Below are 17,254 nucleotides of genomic sequence, written 5' to 3'. Positions count from 1 at the left end.
AAAAAAAAACCACGAGTCAAATTAGTTTATTTTATTATTATTATTACATTACTTTTACAAGATCGACTTTCAGACAAAGTTTTGCTGGAGCCGTTTCCCATTTCAAAAGAAACCAATTGATTACATAGCAGCTCAGAAGCACTGCCTATGTTAGTTAGGAAAGAAGCAGCTGCAATAGAAGCGCTCTGAAAGCAAATTTTGGTCCTATTTCAGCAAAGAAGAAAAGCAGCAGCTGGAAGGCATCTGGGAGATTTGGATGTTGATTCATCTAAAGGGAGAGGGAAAGGGCAACAGCTAATATATGAAAAAGTCAAGTCGGGGATGCCGTTAGAGACAAATGTGCCAGCAGGGAACATGGGTGGACTAGAAAGGAAGATTTGGAAGCATCTGGTTTGCAACAATTAAGACTCCATTTTCCTGCTACTGTAAACAAAAGCACATGCTAGATTTTTGTGCTTGACAAAGAACCCTGTACAGAAAAAGTTGGGAAGAGAGGTGCTTTTTATTTCCCTTTTGAAAGAGACCTTTAACAACAAGCTTCATTTAGTTCTTGAAACTTTCTGGAATTATACGTGATGCTGATGTCTTCCGCTGGTTTGTTTTTTTAATAACGAATAAATTGGTAAGCCAGGAAAGTATTCAAAAGCGTATTAGTCCTTACTGTCTAGGATCCCAAATTTAAAACACTCAAAAGTCACAAGTTAGGTTGAAAGGAAAGCATCTTACATAAACTATTGAAATTCTTACTTTCTAAAGAACAGTTATTCATCTCCTGGTACAGGGATGGCCAGAAGATAATTCGGCATCTATTAGTAAAATCTGCATACAGCTTAGCTCTGTAGTCAAATGAACAGAAGCCTAGGACCTCTCCATCAAGGTCCAAATTCAAAAATTTAATTGCTATATGGAGTCGTGAATGAAGGCAAATGTAAGTGTTCCAAGATAGGTGGATCCTGCTACATGGACTCTGAGTATAACACACATAGAGGACAGGGAAAAAGCTAATGGAAACAAACGAGCAAAGAGAAAACTAAATGGAAGTCATCACAATAAGAGATTTTAGAATGTGTCACCAAGCAGCATAACTGGAAAACATGAAGAAATAGCTGCCATCCAAAGTGGATGTGCATAATGCCACTTGAGAATTCTACCCAAGCCAAGAAGGAAAAACAGTCTGTGGTTAATGCTGTAAAAAAGTACAACTATACAAACTGGGTCCTTTCAAATAATTTGAATTTCAACCTGCAGCAGCTTCTGTCGATGAAGCAAAAGATTTAAAAAGTCCCCCAAATACTTTGAGGGCACTGGATTGCCTTTTCTTCCAGGGATGATTTTATAAGGGTTACCGTACTCTATTTAAAATAATACACTTTGAAGGTATATTGAATAAGATGGTCCCTCCAATGCCAAAGGCAATTAGTTTGAGTTCCTGGACTGCGTAGTGTTGCAGAAAAAGTTAATTAAAGAATATAAATGGAAAAGGTACGATGAGGCACATCAATACTTTTAAAACCAGCATTGAACTACAGCTCTTTGGAGCTTCAAAGAACATGTTAATACTGAAATGGGGCTATGCTGCTTTGATCTGAATGCTAAAAGTGGCTTAAAAGCACAAGGCATTCTGTTTCTAACAGAATGAATGGATCAAATCAGCTTGGTTCAACCACAGAGTAGCAATTCAATTTTCCAAATCAAGGCACTGTCATATTATATGTCAGATTACATGTTGCAGTGGTCTGGCTCACATTTAAAAGTAACTTACAATTTATAGCCATGCTGGATTGGAATGAGCTTCTATAATGTTGAATGCTCCAACACTGGAAGCATTTAAGAAGAGATTGGACAACCAGCTATCTGAAATGGTATAGGGTTTCCTGCCTGAGCAAGGGGATTGACTAGAACAGAGGGCCACAACCTTTTGGGCACCAGGGACTGGTTACATGGAGAGTTTTCCGCGGACCGGAGGGGGCGTGGTTTGTGTGCTGCCTGCATCCTGTGGATGGGGCTTTTCTTGTTTGTGTGGACCGGTTGCTGACATACCGCGATGCAGTACTGGTCCACAGACCGGGGGTTGGGGACCCCTGGACTAGAAGACCTCCAACTCTGTTATTCTGTTACTTGGTTAAGCTTCCGTGGAATACTCAAAATCCAGCTTTTTATTCTTTCCTCATGACTAAGTGGAGGAAGAAATTATAATTCATTTCCTTTTTCTTAATTCTTGGCTTGTATCATACACTGATGTATCCAATAAATCGTATTTATTTATTTTACATATTTGTGTAGCTACCCATCTCACCCTTAATTTAAAAAAAACATAAAAAGTCACAATTGAAAAATAACTATAAAAAAGCACACAAAACAGAAGAGGATGATACTAACCACAGCAAGGGAGCCATTGCAAAATTTCCTCAGTGCCCCTGACCTGATTGAGGGACGTGTGGGATATTGAGAGGGATGGGACTAATCTCACTTTGGGGGTGGGGGGAGAAAAGTGAGTGCTACAACACAGAAGGCCCACCTCCTGGGACCTGCAAAATATAATTTCCTGGCAGACAGGACTCACAGCATGCCTTCTTTGCCAGATCTGTTGGGGTGAGAAAATGCGATGAGAAAGAAGCAGATAACCTGGCCCAATGCTATGAAGTGCTTTAAAGGTTAAAAACAGCACTTGAATTGGACCTGGAATCAAACCAGAAACCAAGGCAGCTGAAAGAGCAATGGTATAATGTGTACAGTTCTAGGGGCACACATAAATGCCTGCGCCACTGCATTTTTGCAGAAGCTTCCAAGGTATCCCCATGTAGAGCATATTACAGAAATGCAAAGAAAAGATCACTAGAGCATGAGCGAAATTGAGTAAAGTCCCTTGATCTAGGAACAGCTGCAATTAGCACACAATAGGAAACTGTGCAAAGCCATGAGCACCACTTGGACTTTGAGCAAGAGTCATGAGTGCAGGAGGATCCCAAGGTTGTGTACCAGGTTTGCCTGGGTCTATATAATCCCATTCCAGCACAAAAGATGGCAGAGTCCTAGAACAGAAGGCACTAACATCCAAAGCTACTGGGTCTTTCCAGGGTTCAATTGAAGTCTGCTGTACCCCATCCAGACATTCACAGCACCAGGATAAGACATTTGCAGCATCACTTAATTTGTCTGGAGCAGAAATGTATAACTGAGTATCATCAGCATACTGATGATACCTCATCCCATAGTGAAGGAGGAGTTTATCCAGCGGTCGCACATAAATAGGATGGGTTAGAGTACCAAAATCTGTGGTACCTCACATAGCATGTGGTGAGAGCAAGACCTCTCATCCCCAATCACTTGGAATTGTTCCCAGAGAAAGGAGGGGGACCAGCATGGCACATGCTACCCAGCTCCAATCTTCTGAGCTTATTCAGGAGACTTTCGTGATTTATCGTATTGAAAGCTGTAGAAGTCAATTAGGGCAAGGATGGATGCACATCTCTCGTCTAATCCTCGCCAGAGATTATCCAAAAGCATGACCACTTCCATCCCCTACGTAGGCCTGAATCCCGAATGAAAGACAACCAGATAATTTATAGTCCGCTTCTTGAAGTAACCATCTTTTAGCAATTGCCTAAAGAATTTTTACCCAGGGTTCCTAGTTCATGTTAACAAGATTACAAGTGGAATAACCAAAATGTGTTCATTTCTTCTCCTGTTGATAAGCAGAAGTGGGGAGAGCAAGAGTACCCACACTGGAGGTTTTGCACTTGCCCACTACTACATCATTTTTAAAGACGTTATAAATCACTGTTCAAAATAAAAGTTTTCCAGAGCTATACATTTAAACTAAATACTGTACAGGTAGTCAACGACTTACAACCACAACCACAAATTTCCGTTACTAAGCAAGATAGTTGTTAAGTGAGTTTTACCCTATTTTATGACCTTTCTTGCTACCGTTATTAAGTGAACCACTTCAATTGTTAAGTTGGTAACACAGTTGTTAAGTGAATTTGATTTTTCCCATTGACTTTCTCAGGTTACAAAAAGTAATGACATGAGCCCGGGACACTACAACTGTCATAATTACATGCCAGTTGCCAAGTGCCTGAATTTTGATCACATGATTATGGGGATGCCACAGTGGCCATAAGTGTGAAAAACAGTCATAAGTCACTTTTTTCAGTGACATTATAACTTTAAATGGTCACTAAACAAATGATCGTAAGTCAAGGATTACCTGTACAACAGATAAAATACCTATCACAAAAACATCAAATCAGTGACAGCTGCATGCAAACCAACCCGGTTGCACGTGTAATTTTACTCTGGGGATTTTTATAACAAAACCAAAATCCAAATTCAGACATTATAGTTTGTTTAAGAAATTCAACAGGAACCTCAACCTCAACATCCAGGTGGGGAGGAGGTGGTAAAAAGGTCTTTTGAGCTCTTGCATGTAAAAACTTTTATGCATGTCATGGTAGTTCAAACTAAGAGATATTTGAAAAGACTTTTTTCTCTTCTCTTGCTAACAGAATATTGATTTATCACACAGCTCCAGCAGAGGGTGCTAGAATAACATATCTGTAAGTTGAAAAAAAGGATTAATCTCCCCAAAACAACAAAAAAGCAGGATATTCAGCCTAATAGTCATCTATATAATTTAGATACGTTTCTGCCAGGGTGCTGTGATTCCTCATAGGACATTCAAGTCTTTTACATAATAAGAAATGAAATAATACACAAATACAAGCTTCTACATATAGTATGAACTGAGCAAAAAAAATAAAATAAAAGTTAAAGAGAATGTTCTCATTCTCAATTTATCACTGGAAAACATTTTTACAACACAAAGTAGCCAACCTAATATAATCATTTTCAGACAGATTTTGGGCATTTAAACTGATATGTAAATAGAATTAGCTTTAACTGATTATTTTCTTAAAAGAATAATGTATTTTATTACTGTTGATAGTGGCCTTAAATTTACTATCTAGCAGGCAAGGCAAGATATAAATAAATAACTGTGCTGGCTACCAAATCTTCCTTCCAATAAATCTTGCACTTTGTGAAGAGAAAGTCGAAGAAATGGAGAGATCTTGCTAATGACTTTGTTCTGGCCTAGTCTGAAAGTGGCTGTTGACCTGTCATTGAAAAGCCAAGAGCGATCCCACGTCTGTCAAGTTCACCAACTCTGCTTTAGATTCCCCATTTAACTCGCAATGAATGTTATACAGGTGGTCCTCGGGTTACAACCACAGCTGAGCCCAAAATTTAGGTCGCTAAGTGAAACGTGTTAATTGAGCTTTTATGACTTTTCTTGCCACAGTTGATGTGAATCATTGCATTTGTTAAATTAGCAACATGGTTGTATAAAGTGAACCTAGCTTGCCCACTGACCTTTGGCTTGTCAAAAGGTCGCAAAAGCTAATCACATGACACCAGGATACTGCAACCGTCGTAAATATGAACCACTTGCCAAGCATCTGGATTTTGATCATATGACCACGGGGGATGCTGCAACGGCGATGTGAAAAACGCTCATGTCACTTTTTTCAGGGCCATATTAACTTTGAACGATCACTAAATGAACGGTTGTAAATGGATGATTGCCCTTATTCAGCTATTTGGTTTTGGGTTTTATAATCAGCAAATATAATAAACTTAATAATTTGGTCCAATCTACATTCTACTGTAAGCCTCATTTTACCTTGACATGCTCTCAACCCAACCTGTATTGAGTCCACTTAACTCTAAACCCCAGGTTTATATCTGGAACGGATTGCATCCTTGCTGTTCTAAGGACCAAGTGCTTCATGTGCAATGAAGATTACTCAATTTTTTCCTTTCAGGTCACTGCTTTACCCACCCAGCTTCTAAGGTTCTTCCAAGTATGGGTAGTCGATTTACAGCACAGAAAGTTTCTGCAGAGCAACTGTGTGATAATTAAATCCAAGACCGCTTTTTCTTATGCAATCAGCTAAATGACATACACGACAGGAATAACAAACTCAAGATCAAGTTTGGTGTGAAATTATTTTTCTCATATCAATGCATCACATTACCATCTTCCGTTGGTTCAAAATGTCACTTCATTTGCATTCAAAACAAAGGAACAAAAAAGGAACAAATGTCATGCATTCCTCCAAAGCTGCCTGATGCTAGCCGCCAAGATCACCTTCAAGCTATTTTCACTTTGAGCGAAAACATACAAAGCTTTTGCAGAGGCTAATTGTGGGAGAAGGAAACCCTAGTGTGCAAATAGCTATTATCCAAACATTAGATTTGAACCACTTATGCTTGTTATATTGACCACGGAAGAGCATTAAGTGCACCCCTACCTCATTCTGAAGCTCATCACCACTTTTATGGGAGGCAAGCATCTCATACAAAGTACAGCAAAGATGTTCCATTGTTGGGCCCTGGGTATTTCCTTGTAAGGAATCATTCAGATACTTCCCAACTTCACACCACAGGAAAGTGTCATCTACTCTCCCAGAAGACTTTGCATCAGAATTTTCCCCACAGCTATTTGGATAATGTTCAAACTGGTTATTAAAAATTTTCTCATAATCCAAGCTAATGACTTTCTGATCGTCCACTTCACCGTTTAGCAGCAATTCTTCAAAGTCGTCCAAATCGTGCATGTCAAAAGAAAATGCAATATTTCTGCCAAAGGACAACTTTGGGTCACTGTTTAACTCTTCAGAACTCTGCAGGAGATCAGCAAGCTGTTCTTCGGTAAAATGTGAAACGATCCGACAGGTGGCATCACAGGCCGCAGTGGCAGAGGAAGAGGGAAAGGGTCCAAAGACCTGCTTAATGGCTTCAGTTTCATCACGACCAATACAGTCTTTAGTGTAAAGCGTTTTAAAAAGGAAGCTAGCACCACTTTCAATTGCTTCTTCTCCATTCTCAGATCCCACTGGACGCAGGGAAACAAAACGACAGGAGAAAAAAATGACAAGTTGATGAATTAGCTATTCATAGGACAATTAAATTTGATGGGATTTTACTTAGGTGATGTTTTTCTGTATAAACATAATAATAAATAATCAGAATAGAGCTGGAAGGGACCTTGGAGGTCTTCTAGTCTAGCCCCCTGCTCAAGCAGGAGTCCCTATATCATTTCAGACAAGTGGACATCTCACAGCAGTGCCAGACAAGGACATTTTAAAACATGAAAACGGAATGAATCAGATTAAAATAGTTTATTTTCTTACAAAATAGTCTACCTCTAGAGACAAAATGTGGTGGGAATTTCTAGATTGTGCCCAGAATGGCCAAATCAAATGTGCTCTCCAATCCCAATTTGACAAATGTGCTCGCCAATCCCAGTTTGACACTCTTTCACAAGGTCCTGAAGACATGGTTCTCACAATGGGCCAGAATTACATGGAGCCCATCAAATGGTTAGTCTAATTGTTGTCATCAGGAGGGTGGGGAATTATTGACTTTTGTATTGGGGTTTTATCTTTTTAAGTCTGCCAGAGTCATTGAGTTGGGCATCTACATTTTCTTAATAAATAAATAAAGTTTCCATCCCTACCTAAATCAAGGGTCAACTACCTATTGCTATTGTATCCACTTCAAAACCCTACTTACCTATTTGTTTGGCAGCATGAAAAAGTGTCCTTAAATCGCCATGTACAGATTGCTGCTCTCCCTTAGTAATGTTTTCATCAACAAATGTTACTATTTTCTTCCAAGTGAGATCCGAACTGCACAGCTGTTCTTGTAACTTGGATCTTTTATCCTGAACACAATAATTCAGTCAATAGTCAGCCTTTCTTTAAATCCATTGATCTTCATTTAAGTAAAGTGACAGATGCAAGTTTTTACCACACTTCAAAATATACACCCTGTTAGGTTTCTTGGCAAAAATGAAAATTATAAGTGGAAAAGATTGCATTCATATGTTAAAGACAACAGTACCATTGTTTGAATCACTTAGAATAAGGTAAAACTTAAAAATTTAGAAACCGAATTGCACCTTCTCTTTAACAAAAATGCACTCATCTCAATAAAATATCTGCCTCATAAATGGAATTGACAATGACATTAATAGGGAATTTTTTACCCATGGAAACACCATGAAAGCAAACTAGAGTTCCTGAATCAGGCTCATTACCTTACAGTATATGCAACAGATCCAAGCACCATTTCTGAGAGGAACCTGTTTAATTTCACATATTATGCGAGACAAATTCAAATTAGCCATTAGGCATGCAACCCCTTCCTGCCCACCCCCTCCAAAAAAAATCTTGAAAGTCTGGTAGTTATAACAAGTGCAGGATGTCTGCTTTACACCTATGTAACTAAGTTATGAAGAAGCCTATGTACACACTTAATTCTGCTGCCGTTTAACATCTGATGCCCTTGTTTCAAGATATTCAGGGTGAATTGTATAATATATGTCAATTTTTTTAAAGTAATGACTTCTAAAAGAGAGACTATAGGAGAGTTATGAAATATTCGTATTTCCTGCTACAAATACCACATGATAAAAATGCTAAGAAAAGGCTTGAAACCAAAACTATGCTCTTTGTTACATAAATACAAGAAATAGAGAGGCAGGCACCATATAAACTAAAACAGGTCATATTTCCTTTTAAAAATACTAGTGCTAAAGCTTAGGGTTGCCTACCATCTAATCTATTCTATTCCCCACTTTTCCAGATTCAAATGCATGAAATAGTTCCTCCCACTGATAGGTAGGTAGGTAGATAGATAGAAGCCGATAGATATACCGTAGATATAGAATATCCCAGAATTGCAATTTCCAGTGATATTTTTAATTTTCCCTTTCCTATCCTCCTTTCCACCACTGTTTTTTTTATTATTTTTCCAAAAAACAAGGTTCCAAAGGAAATAGAACATGAATACATACAAATGTATCAGCACAAATACAATTTTATCATGGACCTATCTAATGCCATGCCAGTTATACTGAAAGCAGTGGCAAGCTAGAATGGCAGTACATCCAGATTATTAAATATAACAAGTATTCAAACTCGTCTTTCACATCCATCAAGCGATTATTTAAGAAAAATGCATTAGAGTGCTATACCGTATGTCCCTTCAATTTATGCTATATTAGTTGTTGTTGATGCTTGCTTCAGTGAATGGATTCTCTTTTAATGGCTCATTTAGTTGTATACTACTTCAAATGACACAGAAAGGGCCAAATTGCCTTTCTAGTTACAGTGATAAAAAAAACTCCACTGGAATAAAAAGTAAGATCGGTAGAGCTACTGTGAGTTATACTGACATAATGGAAATCAGGATCAGTCCTAAAGAGCTTGAGTATGTGTGGGTGTTGATAGCATCTTAGTATCAAACTGAGAAGTGCCAATTTCTTTCTTTTAAATGAGAGATGTAACTGATTGGAGCAATTTTGTTTTGTATTTAAAGCGATGACACTATTCTACCTTGCCTCCTATTTCATAAATATTGGTAACTGGAGAGAAGTTTATCTAATCAGCAGAAATTTTGTACTCATAAAAAGCAGCAGAAATTTTGTACTTGTAAAAAAAGAAAATTAATATATCAATACACAGCTCACAATCAGTCTTTGGAATGAAGCGTGGAGAAAAATGAAAAAATAATCTAGTCCCTAATTATTATATCAACAATTTCTGATGAAGCCATTTAGAACTTTGCTTACAGGATAACAGAAACATAGCAACATACAATAAAACCTCAATGTAACGTATTCCTGTTCAGTTGACTTTAGAAGGAATTGACATTTTAGTTCATAAGTAATTTTCAAGTAACAAAGTCTGTTGCTTCCAAAGCTCTCCAAACTACTGAGGTAATTGGCAATGGTGCTCATATGGCAATATAATATTCCGCAAATTGACATCATTTGTATAAATTTACATAATTACAATTACATTAATAATTATAATGTATGCAAATACACTAATTGCAGATATTTATGCAATGATATACAAGTAATCTATGAAATCATGGTCCTATGGTAAAACAGACACTGAGTTTTAGATCAACTTGTTGGATACTGGCAGCCCATCCCCTAAAATGCCCATTGCTGCCAATAAGAGGAAACATAGCGTGGAATTTATGAATTTAACTAGTTTCTAGAAGAAACCTCTAATCCAACATATGGAACAGATCTACACTTTGTGACAATGTTACTGACATTTTATATATATTTTAACTCAGTCAACATGTTAAAATCCTTTCTGTGCTTAACATTCATGCAAATAACTTACTGTTAGGTCAGCAGATTCTTCACTATAATCTTCTTGTTTAGTGACATTTGAAAAGGAACGGAGAGCTCCTGTTAAGCGAGGAAGGGCCATTTATTATCCATTCAGTGATCCATATGAAGGTACATTAAATTCATTTCCAATTTGTGAGGTCCTGAAAATGAACAAGATAAAATAAAAGTCTGGGTTTGAATGACTCCAATACAGCTACGCAGCATGCCTACTTTTACTTTTTCAAAGCAAAACCAAACAAAAACAAATTGGGGAAAAAAAAACCCCTGTAATGAAGCAGTTTATTTTTTCCTCCCCACAATATGTAATTTAAATAGTCAGCAGGACTGATATACTGAATGTTTTCCCTTCTGGAGGAACTTTAAATACACTGCATCCGATACTCTTCTATTTGATAACTCTTGAACCTAATTGCTAGCAGAGCTGATTCTTGTATATTCCTTCATTACAATATTTCTCAAATTTCATAATGCTAGTTTAAGAGGTTTTACTATAGCCTTTCCAGCTTTCTGTAACCTCACTTATTCTATTAAATTTCTTCCCTGATTACTCCTGGCTATTTGTACCTTAGCTGTCAATTGCCCTGCATGTTTTCTGACTTTCTTACAAATATCTCTAGTTTTTCCTTTTTTCCTATTATTTTCCTCTACTTGTTCAGATTTTTGGCTGAGGTATCTTCCTTATTCATTATTGCTTGATAATGAAACCCTGCATTCAATTGCCACTTTCTGCTTCTTGAGGCTTTCATCAATCATCTTTGATTGGGGTTGATTGGGGTTGGGTTGATAACATGGGCATTGCAGTTCTGTTTTCAGTGTCTCCTGTCTCTTCTCATAACTCTCCTCATATTCTATGTCATATAATTTATATGTTCTAAATATGTTCCTTATAGCTGGCTAATATCCTGATTGTGTGTTTTCTAGGTCAATTCGTGCTAGCACATTTGACCCAATAATTTATGCTTGGAATTACAATCCATAACTGGAAGAGTTATCGCTCACTAGAATATATTTTTCCATCTTCTATTTCCTGTTATGTAGTGTGGAATCTGAATGTGTTACCTGAAGCAAAGACTGCCAATAATATTATTGTTTCTTAATCTATCTACTTCTATTTAATAGAAAAATCAGATATTCATTAAGAAAGGAAGGAAATGTTTGGTGTCTTATACTATATCAATAACTAGGTTATATTTATCAATAACTAAATATATATCCTTGGGGACATTACTTATCTTGATTATGCCTTACTGAACTGACATATAAGAAAACATTGTTAACATTTGAATTATTATATAACAAGGTAAGACATTGTCTAAGTCAAGACATATTTACAAGTTATTTAAAGCACCAGCTGAGTTTTTCAGAGGACACTGTCCCTATTGATAGCTCACTAACATTCACATTTCAGAACTATAATGAATGATATCACAGTCTATAATTAATTCATCCCCTCCTATAAAAAGAAACAGATAGGAAGAATAGCTTTTGATGTTCTGGTACAGATGTTTCCAAAGACTGACATCATAAAGTACTCGTCACATTCTGCAATGATTGGTAGCAGCTTAAAGAAATATAACTTTTTTTTTTAACGATTCATTATTCTTTCAGGTAAAAACAAAAACAGAGGTAGAGAGGAAAAACAATGAATCAATGCAAATTCAGAAAACTACATTAGGCAAAATAGAATTCAGGCTAAGAAGTACATCTCCTTTGATACAAAGTTTCAATTTCTTCGTAGTTAGCTTAATGAATTAATCTGTAATGTGTAATGGGAGTTAATTTTGGCTTAACCTGAATATGAATTTATTCCTTTTTAATATATTATGCTATATGACTTGTTGTTTGAACCCAACCATGATTTATTCAATGAGCCATTATAAAAAATCCATAGTTTAACATTGTATGAGTATAATATAATATGAGAAATCAGTCTTATTATTTAGTACTCTCAGATTAAACAGTTACTATCTTACTTGTCCTATGAGATTATTCTATAATGTTCAAAGCATAGTTTATTTTACTACATCTTGTTGTCTACTGAACTATCTTTCCCGTTTTTCTGTCCAAGTAGTAAGATCTGAAAGAGATGGTACATTTCAGCTGTAAAGTACTGTCAGCTTTCCAGTAGCTGGGTTATTCAGCATACTCCTGCATCCCATATGGGCCTGACCTCCTTTAGCTTCCATAAAGACATAAAAACCCATCTTACCCTTATTCATCCTGAGGTGGAATGAAGTGTCTATTGCCCAATGTTCATTTGGCAAGGGATATTATGTTTTGTTATTATGCTCTCCAATGTGTTCCACATACTTTTGGGGGATTCTTTTGTTTGCTTTTACTTAGAATTTATTTGAAGTTTAGTCCTATTGCATAAGCCATCTAGAGTCATTTTATAATTGAGGCAGCATACAAATTGATAAATAAATAAATAATAAATGCTTATATTAACTAGTCAGCTTTTTATAATTTAATTCTGAAAAAAATACGTCTAATGATGAAGAATTTATGCTAGGCAAAAAGGAAGAAATGTGCATTTTCATAATTTCATTTCCAGTAGGCCAACGATAGGAAACTTTAATTACTATAAACAGTAAAACTTAGCTCCTATGTTTTGCTAATTAGAAACTAACAAACCACATTATATCTCAGCATATGAATCTAGAAGTTGACTTTATCTGCATAAATATCTATTTTGGTAGGCCTTTACTGTATTAGAAACATCAAACATGCCATGTGATGTTGATTTTGTTTATTCTTTTCACTTTAAAGAAATCTTTGCAGCAGGTTATTTATAATTATAAATGGATATAGTTTAAAAATGATTTAAGGTGCTATTAATCCTAATGCTATTACGCAATTTGCAAAAATATGTATTGTGTTTAGATGTAAATGTGTAATGGTATATCAAATAAAATACTATTTTTTAAAAATACCATGGCCAAAGAGAGGTTTTGCTTTCCCCAAATTTACCATGATCTAGAATAATGAATAAGAGGATTGTTTTTATCAGAGTGATTTAATAGAATAGGCCCCAACTCTACAGTGGGGCAATTAAGACTTGGATGTTCATCCAGTCTTTGAGGTCAGATCGACGTGAGTCCCCAGTGGGTAAATTGCAAAAGTTTCCAGTTCTGTTTGTGATGTTAGTGTTTAGCATGTTTAATGAGTTATGCCATTTTGTATTAACTATGTTTTTCTTTTTTTTGGGATGCCACTGAGAGTCACATAGTTTAATTGTGTGGACATATAAATACATACATAAAATAAATGGTTAATGACAACCTAAACATCACATTAAACAATGGCCTAACAAGACATAAATTAACTTGGTCTCTCCTCTTCTCTCTTCTCTTCAGAAAATAATCTACCAAGTTAATGATGACAGAACTTTTCTCTAGCTTTCTTATTGCTTTGAATTTCACAGCATAAAGTCACTGTCTTACAGCTGATGGCATATATATAAAAACTGAAAATTGTCCCACTCAATTTAATATAATTTGACTTGTATTTTTCCCAGTTTCTAGACAGCCCACAGTATTACTTATAGCCAACTGAGATTACAGAAGCTTTTGATATTGATGCAGAGGAATCTATTTAATAGGAATTTATTAAAATATTTTAATAATATATGCTAGTTTGAGAAGTCACTGAGTTATTTTTATTTTTGGCTATGACAGCTGTCCTCCCAGCCATGGGTTGCTTATATAAATAAGCAAGTGACTGTATTTTAAAAGTTTGTCTAAATGCATTCAGAGATGTTTAGACCTCTTTCTAGCATACCCAGGTAAGGTCAGGAGATGCTGCCATTTGCTGAGACATACACATTTCTTTTCAAAAAGCTGCATACTATCTTTTAATTGGCAGAGCTGGTAGCCTGTTCCAGGAAGCTTGTCTCCAAGTTAGCAAAATATAAATTCCAAAGTCTATTCATTTCAGTCCTTTGGGATAGATCAGACCAGAAAATTAACTCCACAGGAAGACTAAGACTACATTTTTATTGAGATATGTTGTAATAACAGAATATGAATATTTCCCTCAATATCAGTTTCTCAAGGTCCTACAACTCAGCAAATTCTTTTACTCCTATAAGGGAAGTGATAACCCATAAAACAGGGGTTCTCAACCTTGGCAACTTTAAGACTTGTGGACTTCAACTCCCAGAATTCCTCAGCCAGCTTTGCTGGCTGAGGAATTCTGGGAATTGAAGTCCACAAGTCTTAAAGTTGCCAAGGTTGAGAACCCCTGCCATAAAAGATCTTCAGCAATGGACACTGCTTTGGAAATAAGACCAGCAGGCCTTGTTTCCCTATCAGCATAAGCCTGACACATAATACGCAGCTGTGATTCTAACCCAAGAGCAAAGTCCTTTTCTCATCAGCAGAGCATAAACTTCCAAGACACAATTAGTACCAAATTAAAATTTCTACTAACTTTTTAGAATTGTGGGCAGCTCAAGACACCCACCCCCAATAGTAAGACACCCCCCCCCCGAACCCACTCTTTTGAGACGAGGCTGTATGAGTTCAGCCAGGCTTAATTTCCCAGAATCTTGTCTAGTTAGTCAGGCTAGCAGGGGACGGAGCAATGGACTCTCAAGATCGCCCAAGGGGGAAAAAAAACCAAAACCTGGAGCTTTTTTTTGTCAATGGCAACGACTGCGATGCCCTTAATGGGGTGTCAGCACTTCCAACACTTATTCGTGTGATAGATAAAACATGCCAAGAGGGTCTCTCGTTTTTGTTCATATCATTCGTTAGAGAAGATCGGGAAGCGTTGGAGACCAAGGAAAAAGGGGCACCGAATTACCTGCTCAGCTTTCCCCGGAACCGGCCACGCTGCCACTCCGACTGCTCCTCCCCCTCCCAAGGGCTGTACTTGCCTTCACTATTTCGACTCAGCCGCTTCCGGGTTTCTCTCCACGCGCAGGCGCAGCCCACTCCTTCCGCTGGTTTTTTGCCGGCTGAGCCGAGCGGGCGGGGCTGCCGCCCTTACTGAGCTGTCGGCTGTCCAGTGACGCTCCCGGCGCGTGAACGTGCCTTGTGGTGGAGCGCGGAGCCCCCACCCGCTTGGGGAATCTGCGACTTTCTCTTTCGTTTCCTTGAGCGTCCTTGTTTGGAAAAGACGTACGTCATCATCGAGTGGATGAAGTCTAAGAGTGGCAGCTCCCTGGTTGACAGGAAGACTTCCGGTTTGAGTTTGCAGCGTGTCTTCTTCCCCCATCCGCCTCTCGGGCTAAAATTAGCTCTCAGCCTATAAATCCAGAAGAGCAAAGAAAGCAAACTCAGCCAGATTTGGAGGGATGGGGTTGAAGCAAAGGGGATTATTCATTCAGTGATTTGTTCCCAGCAGTTCGTATTTGATTTGCACTTTTATGCCCCTTTCCCTAACACCAATAACTTGAATTAAGATTTGGTTAGAGCCGCTCCAGATTTATCAGTGGCATTCCGGCGTTGAACCCGCTAGACCCATTTATTGATCTGGCAACTGTCAATTGCCTTTGGGTGAAAAGAAACTGAAAGTTTAAAAAGAAAAAAAGGAAGGCTAAGTTTCTCAGCTGGCTAGCAAAGTCCTCCAAGGGTTGCTGTTGCTTTTAGTCTGATACATTTGAAACATTTGGCTTGATACATCTTAACTAATAAATTGTAGGGAATATATGTTTTTATTTTTAAATTATTAATGTTCTAGATTTATTACCCAGGTAACAACTGTGTTAACAATAATAGAGGAGTGAATGTTATATTCTGTTATTTATTCTGCTAGTTGTTAGTATATTATTTATTTGCTTCACTCTGCTTTTCTTTTAAATTTTTGCTGATCATTGATCCAATAAATATCATTGATTGATTGCTTTGGCAGAGCCATGCCATTGGAAAGAAAAAACTAAATGTTATGGGTCTGGTCATAAAAATGTTTCTACTCCGTCTCCATTATTTTCCTAAAGTTATGCCAAAAATTCTGACTATTTGGAAAAACAAGAGTGAGACCAGCATTTGCCAAAGTTTTGCCCTACTGATGAAGCAGGAATGACTTGGGACAAACACCTAAATGTTTCTCAACGTGGGAATAGCTAAATAATTGCCATAATTCTCAAAATCCAGCAGACTGTTGGGTACAAGACTTGAGAATTTGGTGCCATCATAGACTGGTCTGTCACCGATGTCATCTCTAATATGGTTGGATTTATACAGTCAGCAAGTAAGGCCACTCCATCAGATCTGCTTTTTCTCACAGACACTGGTTTTTCTAAGGGCTTGATCATCATGATTTATTTTATATCAGGCTTGCTCTGAAGATAAGGGAGTGACTTGATGGGGCTCTCAGAAGCTACCTATCATTCAAGGTTTTACAGTATAGATAGTCCTTGAGATATGTCATAATGTACATTCAAAATTACAAGAAATGCCTCCAAATTACATATGACCCTGTTTCAAAGTTATGACAGTTGTAGTTTCCTCTGTGGTCATTTACCCTATGACTGACCACAGGGACGCTACAGCAACCCCCGTTGTGTCTCTTACCGCATCCTACCCCTGCAGTGCTTGAGTCTGCACTCCACACAGCCATCTTCCTCCTCATTTACTTTTTGAAGCTCTCTGGATCTCATGTTAGAAAAGGAGGGCAGGCCGTGTGCCCTTAGACTGCACAGCAACTCAAACATGGCTGCCATTTTGTGCCGCCTGCTTGGGTGGGTGTGGACAAAATGGCAGCGCCAAACTGCTGGCCTTATATGAATGCTGCAGAAAGTTTCTGAAATGTTGTGCAGACATTCTTAGGGTACCAAAACAAAGCAGTTTGTCCCCAGGTTGCAGGGTGGTGACTTGAAAGTAGCAATTATTTTGTGAGTGGAACAAAATGGTGGCTGCTTCCAATTTGCCACTGTGCAGCCCGAGAACAAAGTGCTTTATTTTGCTGCCTTAATGAGGTTTGCAGTGATACCCAAATATAATTTGGCTGCTGGAAACACGGCAGCTACTTCCAGAATCTCACCATATGAAATGAAGCAATCTGTTCCAACACTCAGAACGCTTCAAA

The 17,254-nt window shown here is 37.6% G+C and overlaps 1 protein-coding gene across 1 annotated transcript in view; it reads right to left on the bottom strand.

The window, feature by feature from the left end:
• LOC107298797 (activating signal cointegrator 1 complex subunit 3) overlaps positions 1-15,084 on the bottom strand; it is a gene marked incomplete at its 3' end in the record, with an annotated part of 16,372 nt that extends 1,288 nt beyond the window's left edge. Inside the window, exons 1-4 of the mRNA XM_015828161.1 lie at positions 15,029-15,084; positions 10,212-10,362; positions 7,582-7,732; positions 6,318-6,901 (exon numbers count right to left, since the gene is read on the bottom strand). Coding sequence (XP_015683647.1) covers positions 6,318-6,901; positions 7,582-7,732; positions 10,212-10,301 — 825 coding nt within the window. The remainder of the gene's footprint in view (positions 1-6,317; positions 6,902-7,581; positions 7,733-10,211; positions 10,363-15,028) is intronic.
• Between the last annotated feature and the right edge of the window lie 2,170 nt (positions 15,085-17,254).

This window comes from Protobothrops mucrosquamatus, unplaced genomic scaffold, assembly GCF_001527695.2.
Source record: "Protobothrops mucrosquamatus isolate PMUCROS unplaced genomic scaffold, P.Mucros_1.0 scaffold_222, whole genome shotgun sequence".
NCBI classification, from domain to species: domain Eukaryota; kingdom Metazoa; phylum Chordata; class Lepidosauria; order Squamata; family Viperidae; genus Protobothrops; species Protobothrops mucrosquamatus.
This window is presented reverse-complemented; position numbering and strand designations above follow the sequence as displayed.